Here is a 14,569-nt window from a genome sequence, read left to right as displayed (position 1 = left end):
TAGTCCTTAAGAACTACAAACCTTCTTCTTTATCTCTTCCATGAACGAAAATTTCCTTATATTCACACCAATTGTTGTTATCTTTATTATATACATTGAAACCTTCATGTATACATTTTAGAAGAATTTTTAGCAGGTTCTCATTGTCTGTTTCATATTTTGGCTTTCTAGGTTTTTTTTTTTTAGGGTATGATTTCTCAAATCTTGAATTTAGTTGGACTTTATCCCTGGATTGGTGGTTCAGTATAATCTCAGGAAAAAATTATTTTATCACAGGTTAAAAGTTATCAATTAATTGGTATTTTTGCTGGACCCAAATGAAATGAGATTTTCTTAGCTTGACTGTTATGATTTATGCACTCCTTAAAACTTCAGATGTAGGGAGAACTTAGTGAATATGTGTATTTTTCTGGCAATGTCTTCATTTTTTAATTGTTCAGGCGATTCTGATAGAAAACCTAAGCTTTTTGGACTGTTGGTCATTTTGAAGTGTTTTAAAATGTGAAAATGACAGTTTTAGACTTTGAAGGTGTGCTAACTTGGAAATGACAATTTTTGACTTTTTTTAAAAATTTAATATTAACTTAATTTAAGTTTTTAATATAGTCATAAAGTAGTGTTTTATTGTTTAAAATACAAATATTATTTATATTTCAGGAAGCTGAAGTGGATAGTGAAGAAATGGATAGAAGAGCCAATGACTGGAAAAAGTATAATGGTGTCATAAATAGATCCTCTCGGAAGTCTTCCACTGTAAGATTGTCACCACCAGTATTTCCTGCAAAAAATACCGATTCTATAGACTGTAAAGAAGTTTCAGATAGATCAGGAATCCAATATGATAGTGATATTATTGAAATCAATGAAGGAAGTTTAGATATTATTGATATTGACTCATCAGTTACAAAGAAAGTATTAAATGATGGTATGAAGTTGGATGATAATAAAAAGAAGCGAAAAAGATCTAATTCACAATATGTGATTGGGAAAAATTGCATGAAAGATAATGATAAAAAGATTTTTTCAGATTTTCGTAAGAGAAACCATGAGAATTTGCCAACACCACTTCAAGCTTTTGCCAATGAGATGATGAAAGAAAACAGAAATATTTCGACGGTTCCTGTACAAATAAAAGTTGACAACAAAGATTGGACTGTCAATGTTTCGACCACAGTAGTATCTCAGTCTAAATCATCATCAGAATTTCCGCGTAACCGTGAAGCATTATTTAAATCTCTTAAGGAGGAATCCTACAGGCTATTGAAAATGGTTTCTAAAAAAAATTCTATTCGGAATGATGTAAGAATGGTATTCGATCCTAATGAAAACCGAATCACACCTTTCCATATTAATTTTAAGAAGGATGATAGTAATAATGATAAAAGTCCTGATAATTTAGATATGACAAAATTCCTCAGCTCTGATGTTGAAGATTCAGATGATGATTTATCAAATTCTAATATGTCAGTATGTGATGGACATGATTCGATTGGCAGTCCTGTTTCTCTTTCTAATGTGGAATATTCTTGTGTAGAAGTTCCTAATGAAGTTCAAAACCTTATTGATGAAGAAACAAATGAACATAATACTTTAGGAAATGGTTTTAAAAATGAATTAAATGATGATGTTCTCTACGAAGGACCATCACAAATAGTTGGTTTTTCCAAACCTGATAATCAAGATGCTAATAATTTCCTAGAAGAAGAAGAAAACCAGAAAACTTTAAATAAAGGGAATGATATTTTATGCCTCTCAGATATTAATCATCTTGGTGAGGAAATTATGGTGAAAAATGAATTAGATCAACAAGTAGTACCCAAAAAAATAATTGATCAGGAAACGGGTTCGGTTGTTCATATTGAAGTCTTTGGTAATGAAGAAGATGATCGGTTGCGTATGATCGCAAATTCAGAAACTGCTGAAACCTGTAATCAATTTGAATCTGAATATATAATACCCGAAATAGATTTTATTGATAATGCAAGTTTTAAGTGTTCAGATGAACGAATCAATATTACAGATTCTTTTCATGCAGATAGTTCCAATTCTTCATATGGTTTTGAGAGTGATACTGGTGTTAATTTGACTGAAGATGAAAAGTCTGGTCATCATAGTAATGATACTTCTCAAGATGTCTCTGAAGAATATATAACTAAACCCAATGAAGAGTTAGTTTTGTTAGATAACAAGCTGCCTACCTCTTCACCACAGCGTTCCGACTCTGATACGAAAGGTGAAAAGGATCCTTTATCTATTGATGGCTTTACTAGTGGGTCTTTGTTTTATGATAATGAAACTGATTATGACAATAGGGATCTTTATTCATCTGATAAGAATGAGTCCTGTTCCAATGAAAAAAATATCCAACTCTCTGACAATGAAAATGGTATTAGTGATAATACACAAGAATCAAATGAAGAAAATACAGACAATTTCAGTTTACCAAACAAATGGAATTGGTCTAACTTAAAAAAATACAATTCGAAAACTACTCGAAACGATTTGAATAAAATGCGTTGTAAGGATCATATTAATAAGCAGTCAAAAGAAGATGAAAGTTTTTTAGGTTTCTCAGATTGCACTGATTCATCTTCTAAATACTCTGACTTTGTTTCTGCTTGTAATAAACTAGGTTATTATGATGATATGGTCATTTTAAATCAGCATTATGAAATCATACCTCCAAATAAGAAGAGTGGACAATTTTTGCATGCTGTAACCTCAGGCTATGGTTTATCAAAGGGGCCTTTAATAGGTACTGGAGATAATGGTAATATCATTTTTGAAAAGAAGATAACATCTGAAGTAAAAACTCAAGAAGAAATTCTTGTTAAGTCTGAAACAATTAATAATGAAAAATCAGATAATGATCCAGAAGATGTATTCTTGGGTTTTAAATCTAATGATAATTATGTTGAGTTTCGTAGGAAATCAATAGAAATGTCAAGAAGATTAAGTGAAGAATTTTCAGATGGTAAGAATAAAAATGATCATAGTTTAAATAGCACAATTGAGAATATTTCCAGCTCTTTGGTAGTAGAAAATGAGGAAAATACTGATATGGATGCTTCCAGTAGAAACTTTAAAGTTTTGTCTAATGAAGTAAAACTGATTGACCAGCCTCATGGACAAAATGCTTCATTGACCCATAATAAAAATGCAAACTTGTGCAACCTGAGTATAGATTTAAAGAAATTAGGATGTAAACAAACAAGCAATAGTGCTTCTTTGGAATCAGCACCTAAAAAAAGAGGAAGACCTAAGAAAAATCAAAACAAATGTACAACAATTATAGGTAATGGTACTCTTGATGGGAAAGATATTACTGATGCTTCATTAGAAGAATTGAATTGTTTGGAAAGTGATAATATATCAGTAGTTAATCAATTGCCTCATCAGTCTGGAGAACCAATTCAACCTAATCTGTTGATTGCAACTGAAGATGAAACTGAAAATAATAGTGTTCTATCAAAGCCACCTACACCAACTTTGGCTGACTCGATGGAATGTAGGAAGAGTAGCCAAGTCAGCACAGACATTTCTTGTGGTGAAGTTAAAGATATATACCTATCTACTGATGTTTCATTAATCCCTAATAGAGGTCCTATTTATACTCTTGATCTGGATTTGAACAAGATAGAAAGCAAAGAGAACATCTTAGACAAATCTGTTGAATCACTGCAGCGAAAAAGATGTAGCCCAGAGAAACATCAATCCCAATTAGCAACATCCATTTCAACCAATCAGGTTAATGTTACAATCAATCTCGTAGAAGAAGGTACTGATACCGAGTTGAAAGAAGTAACAAGTTTTCAAAATGAAAGTGTAACAGTTGTTAATGATCTGCCTAAATGTGATGGAGGAGAAACCACTACAATTTTGGTAAACAATATTGATCTTGAAACTGAAAACTTGAGATATAGAGATAAACTTGAAGATAGAGATAAACTTGAAGATAGAGATAAACTTGAAGATAGAGATAAACTTGAAGATAGAGATAAACTTGAAGATATTGGCCATCATTCTATAGATGTTTCATTGACACCGGTGGAGAACAAAGAGAATATTTTAAGTGCATCTTTTGAGTCAGTATCCAGAAAAAGAGGTAGGCCCAAGAACAATCAGTCTCAATCAATAACTCCCAAACCAACCATTCAGTGTAATGCTACTCTTGATCTGAAAGAGGAATTCACTGAAGAAGAGGAGTCAAGCCATTTTGAAAATAATGATGAATCAGTCATTGACGATCTAGCTGATTCTACTGTTAAAGAACAAACTCCACCTCTATTAACGATTGCCAGTAATGATATCAGTGTTTCAAAATCGACAAATATAACACCGAGTATCAGTGTTACTCAAGGAGGTATTAATGCTTTATATGAAGAAATCAAAGAGTCAAGTCATCATTCTGAACAAATGAATTCGTCCATTCCTGATGCTAATTCCTTTGAAACTAAAATCAACCAAACTTTAAGTGGATCTGATGAGTCAGTAAAAAAAACAAAAATAAGAACTAGAAAAAATTCTGTTCAACTAATGACATCTACCCCTACTGAATCTAGTTGTGCTTTATATCTGAATGAGAAAAACACTGAGGTGGAAGAATCTAACCCATCTGATAATGAAGAATCAATTTTTAAATCTAATGCCGAATTACAGAGTTCAACTGCTAGTAGTTTTGTTTCTGAAAACAGCAGAGTTCTTATAGAATCTGATACTATTAAGGAAACTTTATCTGTTTTAAAACAAGAAAATATAGAAGACTCACATGATAAAAAACTGAAAGTAGAAACCACTGTTATTACAACACCATTGAAGAGAAAACCTGGGAGACCACCAAAACGTTTATCGATATGTTTACAAGGACCTGAGCAGCTTCAAAAGAAAAACAGTAAAATTTTTGATTCTTCATTAGCAATAGGTGAGTCTGGAGATATAAATCTTCTTTTAAATTCATCTGATAATCTGGAATGTGGACCACTTTCTTGTAGTAAACAAATGGATGTGGATGATAAACCCAGAGCTATAATTGTGATTGAAAAGGAAGATATTTTAGAAACCCCCCTGAAGAGGAAACCTGGTAGACCTCCAAAACTGTTATCAGTAAACAGAGGAGAAATAAGCCAGTGTCATAAAGAAATTCATAATAATGTTCCATTAATGGATAGCGATAGCTCGATTATTTCAAATTCAATATCTAAGGAAGATGGGTTATTTTCTCATTCACAAATTGAAATAGATGCTAATTTTAAGCTGGATGACCAGCTACAAAGTGAAGAAATAAAATCTGACATCAAATTCACTTCCAATTCAATTCATAATAAAATAGAAAATGTTTGTGTTAGTGTACCTGAAAAAAAAATTGAAATAGAAAACAAAATATCTTCAGATCCTTTATTGAAAAGAAAGCCAGGTAGACCACCAAAACATTTATCAGTTTCAGTAAATCCAGGATTCAAAAAGGAGAATGATAAAATTCATAGTTCTTGTCAATCAACAGATAATATTGCTGGGTGTAACACATCAGATTTTAATTCATCTATAAGCTTAGAATCATTTCCACTTCACAGTCATGCTGCAATTGAAGTAAACAGTTTTAAACCTGTAGATAGTGTACCTATTAAAAATGAAGATATTTCAGGACTTCCTCTAAAAAGAAAACCTGGTAGGCCACCAAAACATTCATTATTGCACAATAGGATACTTAAACTGTGTCAAATTAAAGGTAAAGGCGTAGATGGCAAGGATTCAGGTGTGGATAATAAGGGTTCTATAAACAACAGTCTTTGTTCAATGTTTCCCCATGAGATTAAAGAAAATACACAATATAAGCCTGACGATAAATTACTGATGGACCAGAAAGATTGTTTAAAGAGAAAACCTGGTAGGCCACCTAAACATTTAGCCATGTGCCAACAGCAGGTACAACAATGCTCAAATGAAAACAAAAATAGTAATATTTCTACAAACTGTGTTAATCTGAATTCACTTTCTATTAAAGAGGTTTTGTCTCCTAAATATAAAAATCAAAAACTGGAAGATGAAGAAAAAAGTAGTTTAGAACTAAAGATTGAGACAAAACCTGATATACCATCAAACAGGTTATCTATAAGCAAAGAGGAATTAGAGGAATGTCTAATTGAAAATGAAAATGTTTTGGTTAAAGATAATGAGAGCCTTTTGAATTCATTTCCTTACCAACAGCATTTTTTTAACGATTCACATTCTAAAGATGCCAATCACGAGCAGGAAGTTGAAAAGAAAATTACTGTTGAGCTTACAGTTAAAAGAAAACCTGGTAGACCACCAAAACGTTTATCTACGGACCAGTACGGCATTGGAAAATGTCAAATCAAAGATAAAGACAATATTATTTGTTCTATGTATCTCGAGGCTAAAGAAAATGTGCAGTGTAAATCTGAAAATAAAGTACTTATGGATGAGAAAGATCACATAGAACCTCCATTAAAGAGAAAACCTGGAAGGCCACCTAAATGTTTATCCATATGTCAACAGAAAACAAAATGCCTTAAAGAAAATAGTGATTTATCTACAAACAAGATTGAATTAGATCCACTTTCTATTGAAGAGGTTTTGTCTCCTGAATATGCAAATCAAAAACTAGGAGATGAAGAAAAAAATAGTTTGGAACTTATGATGGTTGAAAGAAAACCAGATAAACCATTAAACAGTTCAAGTATGAAGCAAGATGTATGTCAAATTGAAATTAAAAATGTTTTAGTTAAAGATGATGAGAGTTCCCCAATTGAGAGCCTTTTGAATTCATTTTCTAATGAAAAAGGGTTTTCTAATATTTCATTTCCCAAAGATACAGGTCAGGAAATAGAAGTTACGCAAAAATGTACTCTTGAATCTTTAGTAAAGAGGAAACCTGGTAGACCCCCAAAAAGATTATCTATGGACCAGTTAAAAATTAGAGAATGCCAAAGTGAAAATAAAGACACAGATAGGAAAAGTTCTTTGAACAGCAGCCTTTGTTCTATTTTTCCCAATGAGGCTAAGGAGCAGTCTAAGCCTGATGATAAATTTCTTATGGACCAGAAAGATCATATAGAACCTCCATTTAAGAGAAAACCTGGACGGCCACCTAAATGTTTTTCCATGTGCCAACAGAAAATACAACAATGTTTTACCGCAAAAAACAATAGTGATATATCCCCAAACAGGATTGATCTGGATCCACTTTCTATTGAAGAGCTTTCATCTCCTGAATATGCTAATCAAAAACTGAGAGATAAAGATAAGAATAGTTTGGAATTTATGGTTAAAAGGAAACCAGAAAAACCATCGAACAGTTTATTTATGAAGCAAGAGGCATGTCAAATTGAAAATAAAAATGTTTTTGTTAAAGATAGTGAGAGTTCTTCTAATGAGAGTCTTTTGAATTCATTTTCTTGTGAAGATAACATGAATGAAGAGAAAATGGTTGAATCTATAGTAAAGAGGAAACCTGGTAGACCGCCAAAACGTTTATCTATGGACCAAATGGAAATTGGGAAATGTCATATTAAAAGTATAATTGATCAAAATACTCTAACTAAGGAAAGTGATATGTCAATAAATAGCAGTATCTTTAATTCATGTTCATATGTGGATGGTTTATCCAGTATTTCATATTCCAAAGAAGATGCAAATCGCAAACTGGAAGTTGAAGAGCTAAATAGTTTTGAACCTCCGCTCAAAAGAAAACCTGGAAGACCACCCAAAAATTTATCTTTTGAGCGACAAGAAATTGAAAAATTTCTGATTGAAAGTATAAATATTGAAGATATCCCAGGTAATGATACCAGGAAATCTTCAAATTGCAGTATGTTGAATTCATTTTCTAGTGAAAATGTTTTACATTCTGAAGAACATGGAAAGAACAAAATAGTTTATGAGAAGAAGGTTAGTTTTGAAGCTCCATTAAAAAGGAAACCTGGAAGACCACCAAAACATTTACCTGTTGGCCAACAAGATATCAATCATTCAGAACCGTTAGTCAAGAGAAGACCTGGCCGTCCAAGAAAAGTTATCTCAGGACCGAAAAATACTGAGGAGAATAGTGGAAATAATTCTTTGTATAATATAGATCAAAGTGATTTCAAAGTGGAGGATGATAGGTTAGTTAGTGCTGATAACAATTCATTTGATATGTCATCATCACAAGATATAAATGAAACTTCAGTAGAATCTTCACAGTGTTTGCCCAAAAGAAAGCCTGGAAGGCCGAGGAAAGTTAGTTTAGTCTTAATTAATACCAAAGGCAATGACATGGGTGGGTCCTCTCAAACATTACAGAAAGTAACTCTTGAAAGAGGTGATATTTCAATTCAGTCCTCTTCATTGTCACTTGAATCATCTGTTAATTCAGAACATATACCTAAAAGGAGGCCTGGTAGACCTAGAAAATATAATTTAGAACTGGAAGCTATGAGAACACCAGGAAGTGAGAGGAGAATAGGAACAATGGCCACTTCAACACCTTTTGCCAATGAATCAGCTTCATCTTTGTCTTTTAACTCCTTTGCTGAGCTTGAATTGCTTGATGATGGTAACATAAATGTTGAAGTAGAGCAAAAGAAAAAGAGAGGAAGGCCTAAAGGTTTTAAACTAATAAAACACTTTAGAGATAAATTTTATCCTGAAACATGCTATACAACTTTTAACAATGATGACAGTAATTTAGAAACTTCTAGGATTTCTTTGAAATCAGAAGATGGTTGTGATAATGTTACTGGAACAGATTTATCTCAAGAAACAGAATGCCTTGATGGGAATGACCTCTCCTTACAACAGAAGGCTAGGGTTGATAAAAGAAAATATTTAGGTGGTAGAGTTGACTCATTAACAAGACTCAAAAATCCAAATGATAAGGTATAACCACACTCAAGTTTCATATTATCTTATTATTATTTTTTAAAGGTAATATATAATTTTTTTAAAGGTTAAATGTGCTTTGTGTGGCGAACTGATGACTGTTATGCATTATCAACAAGTACATTTGCTGAAACACAACTTCATGTCTTGGTTAGAAGGAGAAGAACCTCTGGTAACAACATATTTTTTATTAGTTTTCAGTTGATTTTGTGTAATACTATTAAAAAATAAAATTTTTCACTATTATGTTTTTTAATAAGGTATTTATTGACTTAGGCAAAGACATACAGACACATTTAATATAATGAATTTAGTGTATTTTAACATACCACAATATCTAACATTAAAAAGAATTGTAAAAAAAATAGTTCAGGTGTTTGTTAATGATTTAACTGAAATCTGTGAGTTATGAAAATCGGTGAATACACTTTAGCAAGAATTTGTCAACTCCTTCCTCAGTGATTTGTAAACTCAGGAAATTTCTGTAACTACTTCCAACTGTTAAAATGGTAAGATGAGATTATTCAAAGTGGTTATTACACTAAAAATTTCTTATAAGTGCTATTTAGTGAGCTTAGTTATCTAAAACTGCTTAAGGGAAGGGTTAATTTTTGGGAATACCCACCAGACCTTTGATAAGTTAGGAAATTCGGTTAAATGTGTTGAGAATATTAATTTTTTTCACTTCATTCCTCAATGGGGAACTTACCACAATATCATGTTGCTGCCCTGCACATCAGTAGAAAATGCTCTATTTACATGATTTAGAAGGTAACGACAAATCTATCTTAATAATAATATACATATTGAGTGCCTTCCTATAACAGCACATTTTAATTTATCCTTCATTTAAAACATTTTTTAGAAATATTTTTCTAAACAGATAGTGGATTTTTTACTCCATTTCTGTTTGTACTGTGTGATATATGTATATATGTGTTCTGTGTGTGATATTACACAAATTTTGAAATTGGATGTTTCTGTCTCTACATGTACATGTATCTATCTATCTATCTAATTAATTGAGACCATGATGGTCGAGCACTCTCAGGTTAGGAGTGTGGGTGAAATCAAGCACTTTAGGGTCAATCCATCTGGGCCGGACACCCAAAAATTAATTTTGTCACTCTCACTCCTGAGTTGTTGACAAGGACTAGTTGCCAGAATAGTTCTCCTTATGACTGTCAATAACAGTATTAATGGAAAACAGATTATTGACTTGTACAAAACTAAAAATTTCCACAAAACAAATTTTAAGATTTTAATGATGAGTTGTCCATGGATTTATATAATTAGGAGTAGAGTTGGGGGTCCGGTCAGTGAAAAACACAAAACTTGCCTCTTGGATTTAAGATCTCGTCCGAGCAACCCTGATGAAGGCCTGAAATTCTGTCTGAAATGTTGGTACTTCGTCATTTTGGCTTTAGTTTAGAAAATGTTACTTTTTCTTTTCTTTTTTTTTTTTAAGCATTATGTAAAATGAAAGTGTATAAATAAAATTATTTCTCGAAATTTATTTTTTAAATAGATATTGTTGTTGATACTGCTGATTGAATTTGAGACCCGCATTTACTCCAAGTTAGGCATAACTAATTAATTTTAATTTGTTATTTCAGCCATTAGATGATCTTGACTCAATGGAAACCTTACTTACTCGAGGAAAAAGAGCTATTCCCAAATTTATCTTTAGATGTGAAGAGTGTCATCAGGAAAAAAAAAGTGCTAAAGGACTGCTAAGCCATCGACAGTTTTGTGGAAAGAGTGAGAAGGTAAATTGAAATCAGTCCTAAGAATTGCCTCTTTTAACAATTCATGTTATGAAATGTAGTTTCTCTTAAAATGATGACTTCTATTTTAGATTTATTTACTGCACTGCTACTTCTTTTTGAAATAACTACTCACCTTAGTATTTCACTCTTAAAATACTCAAAAATCAATCTTGTGTTTCCAAGTTTGTGAGCAGTGAAGGTTACTGGTAAATGATTGAATGTATATAATTGTACAGAGCTTACAAAAATAATGTGTTTGTAGGAATAAAAAATTAAAAATGTTGATTGAAGCCATTGTACATCTTGAAAACAAAAAATTGAAAAATAGAATGTTTTTAATTTGTCTAAAATTCTTTTGAAAGAGTACATATGCTTTTTGATTGATTAAAAGTGTTTTTATTTAAAACAAAATTTAATTTGTTTCATTTTTACCTGAAGTTTTTAGGCTTTGTAACTCTGATCTTAAAATAAATAATTAAAAAACATGTAATTTCATTAATGTAGTTATTTATGTTTTTTTCACCAGGAACGAGAAGGCATGATGGTGACATGTACATACTGCGGAAGACTTATGATGCCAGCAAGTTTAACACCACATATGTACCAAAGTCACAGAAAGGTACCTGAACCGGTTCTACCACCAGTGGAACCTCCTGGTCCTGTACGGAAAGCTGCTGCAAAGTATGTTTAGTCATTTTTATGGTTTCATATTTCATTAAAGAACCCATTGTTGCGACATTTTTGAGCTAAAAACATTATGGCCTTTATATGGCCATCTGAAAGGAAAAAGTTAAAAATTAATTTTTTAATGTACCATGGAATAAATATTGCCCTTATTTCAGCTGGAATGGGTTGATAAAAAATGTTAACATAAAATTATAGGAATAGGTTGAAATAAAATGCTATAATAATAGGAATAGGTTGATAAACTTTCATTGATCTGTCCTCAAATGAAGTATATTCATATATGAATGAAGCATATGTTACCAATTCTTTTGTATAGTTTTACAATCCAATGTATTTTGTTCTCTCTTCAAGAAAATTTTTCCAGAGATATGATTGTTATGGAAATTTATGATATATTACAGCTTAAAGTCAAACTTTCCTTATTACAGGTGTCTTGGAAAAATTGCTAGTATTATTGAAGAAAATGGTTTGACTAAAACTGGGGAAGATTTCCATGTTGATGGTGATGAAGAGTTTGATGAAATAGAAGAAATCGTAAGTATTCAGTTTATCTACTTTAGTATTGTCTACTAATTTTCAAAATCTCATTAAGAATTTCTTTTTTTTTTATTATCAATGAACTAGAACATTATAATTCTGTATTTTTATTTAAAAATTCATTTGAACCTTTTACTCATTGCAATTTTTGTAGTATATTGAGCCGCATTATAACACGTGTGTGGAGTGCACTCATTATAATGATCTAATTTTGATTATTAAATGTTTTCAAATTAAGATAAAGAAAGTTCACCAAAGAAGGTGGGGGTGGTGGTATATACCTAGCTGTCCTCCAATGTGATGTGTGAACATGTACTCAATCTTATTATTGTGAGCTATAAGCTACCCTATTATTGTTACTTGTCTAGTTCATAACTGTCAACTTTCACTCACTATGCTCGTTCGCTATGTGGAGATAATCAAACCTTAACAATCAAACATCAATGCATCAATGCATCCTAAATTCTATTTATATTAAATCAAATTATATAAATATGAATCGCTTTGCAGTTTCAGGTTATAGCAACAACAATGTTCGACTGTTTTTTCATTGTGTATAAGTTGGTATATACACAAACCCACTATGTTGGAATAGTACTTGGGAACTTGTATACTTTTCTTTTTTGAACTTTTTAGTCTGTAGTCCTACCCCACCTTTGATATGTGAACCTTTGATCCTTATGTTTATGTTAGGAAAATTACATTTGTATTTAAATGCTTATTTTTATTTATTTATTTTTCTCTTATTTTAGAGTTTACTGTACATACCCGTGCAAAAGAAAAAAACTACCAAACATTTAATGAACAGATGGAAGCAGCTTGCTGGGGACAACAAAGATTTGCATTGCATTATCCCATCTTGTACATTTAAAACATTCCTAGTCAAAGATATTGTACGTCATCATAAAACATGTACTGCTGATGGGTCTCAGGTACAGTATAGTTTTATTCTATGATCATAAATAATTGAATTGAATCAATGTTCAAAATTATTTCTGTGGAGAAGATGATCGGCGGAGGGTGCGGTCAGCAAATAAAGAAAACATTATTTATTCATGGTGCCATTTTGACCTGAATCTCATCAGGGAGTTAAGACAGAAGTTCTTAGTTTAGACAGAACCTTAGCTCCCTGATGAAGACCTGAAATTCAGGTCGAAACGGCAGCAGGAATAAACAATGTTTTGTTTATTTGCTGTTCTTACCCCCTGCCAACCATCTTCTCCACATAATTAATTTATGGTCAACTATCAACATCTCATCATTGAAAATTATTTATATTTTTTTTTTTACAGTCCTCATAAGCTTATTGTTGTTACTTATATCATCAATTTCTTCTGATTATCTGTTGATTAAAAAAAACTTATAACTTGTTTCAAGTATAACAAGTTATGATCTATATTACAATTGAAGGGTCCTGTGGAAAAACAATGAGTTTCCATATTTTGTCGACATTATGATTTCTGCACCAAATGTTGGCTAGTGTCATGAAGTAACACGTCATGTTTGAGAATTTATTACATAGTGGAGAAATTATGTCACATTGAGTAGATGTTAATAGGACATAATTCCCAAAGTTCTAAAACTTAGTAATATTTTGTAGGTGAAGTGTTTTGAAGGTGTACTGATGAATATTCTTAAAGTTCTATAGGATTGAGAGTGAGCAATAGGATGTTGTATCTAAAAGAAGGTACCTTTTTTCCTTTGTAACAATATTTCATAATTCGTTGCTTCTATGGAAAACATTACCCAAAATGAATCTTCAACTAAAACTGCCCTGTTCAGTTTTGAGTCCCTAGTTTATGAGATAATCGGGTGAAAATATTAGATGTCAAAAAATACTACTTACTTATTATTGAAGGTGTATTGTAGGTATCATTGTGCATTATAGGTGTAGCTTCCGGCGATAGTTGTTTACAAAAAAGGATGATTGAATTCCATCTTTTTCCGTATAGATACGGATTAACCACCCACTTAATTAGATAAAGAAATAACTGGAGAGACTAGGGTGGTTGGAAACAAGAAGAAGTTGGAAACAGACTTGTTGAGTTTCACTTTGTGTTTGATCTTACTACGATCCCTAAGCGACGTGATGGCTGGAAGTGGTTTAGAAGGATTATAATGCAAAATATATTCTCCAATCTGTTTGAGAAAAGCTTATTCATGTCATATTGTATCTTTGTAAATACAAAAAAGTAATTTCCTGAAGAAATAGTGCATATTATCTTCTTTTACTTCCCCCATCTCCCACTCTCCATTCAATCAGGATTTATTATGTTCTTTAGTAGACCATTCAAAGCAGTATCAAAAAGTTTTTGACAATGAAAATTACTCAGAAAGAGCTCTGTAGTTACCAATCTTAAGATCTAGTTTTACTCGAAATCCAAAAATATGGAACCTCATTATCTCTCCATTGGACCCTTCAATTATATTTACTGAGTTCTAAAATAATGATATCAACAGAAATGTTATTTTACCCTAATATTGTACATTGTTCTCTATTGTTATTTTCTTTATTTATGTTATATTTAAGTTGTTCTATAACTGATCTTAAATTATTTATTTTTACATTTAATAAAAAGCACTTAACATACATAAAGAAAACATTTCTTAAAAATTAGATATACTGGTAATAAATATACAGACTTTTTCATTTATATTTAACACATTATTACTTTGTCATACTGCTATATATATAT

The 14,569-nt window shown here is 31.5% G+C and overlaps 1 protein-coding gene across 1 annotated transcript in view; it reads left to right on the top strand.

Moving 5' to 3' along the window:
• Nucleotides 1-14,569, top strand: part of LOC106686049 (uncharacterized) — a 55,112-nt gene that overhangs the window by 14,512 nt on the left and 26,031 nt on the right. The window contains exons 8-13 of the mRNA XM_014429151.2: nt 658-8,877; nt 8,948-9,052; nt 10,497-10,649; nt 11,176-11,330; nt 11,765-11,870; nt 12,626-12,805. Of these exons, the coding sequence (XP_014284637.1) occupies nt 658-8,877; nt 8,948-9,052; nt 10,497-10,649; nt 11,176-11,330; nt 11,765-11,870; nt 12,626-12,805 (8,919 nt within the window). The remainder of the gene's footprint in view (nt 1-657; nt 8,878-8,947; nt 9,053-10,496; nt 10,650-11,175; nt 11,331-11,764; nt 11,871-12,625; nt 12,806-14,569) is intronic.

The sequence above is a fragment of the Halyomorpha halys genome, unplaced genomic scaffold (assembly GCF_000696795.3).
Source record: "Halyomorpha halys isolate HHAL.00 unplaced genomic scaffold, Hhal_1.1 Scaffold769.1, whole genome shotgun sequence".
NCBI lineage: Eukaryota > Metazoa > Arthropoda > Insecta > Hemiptera > Pentatomidae > Halyomorpha > Halyomorpha halys.
This window is presented reverse-complemented; position numbering and strand designations above follow the sequence as displayed.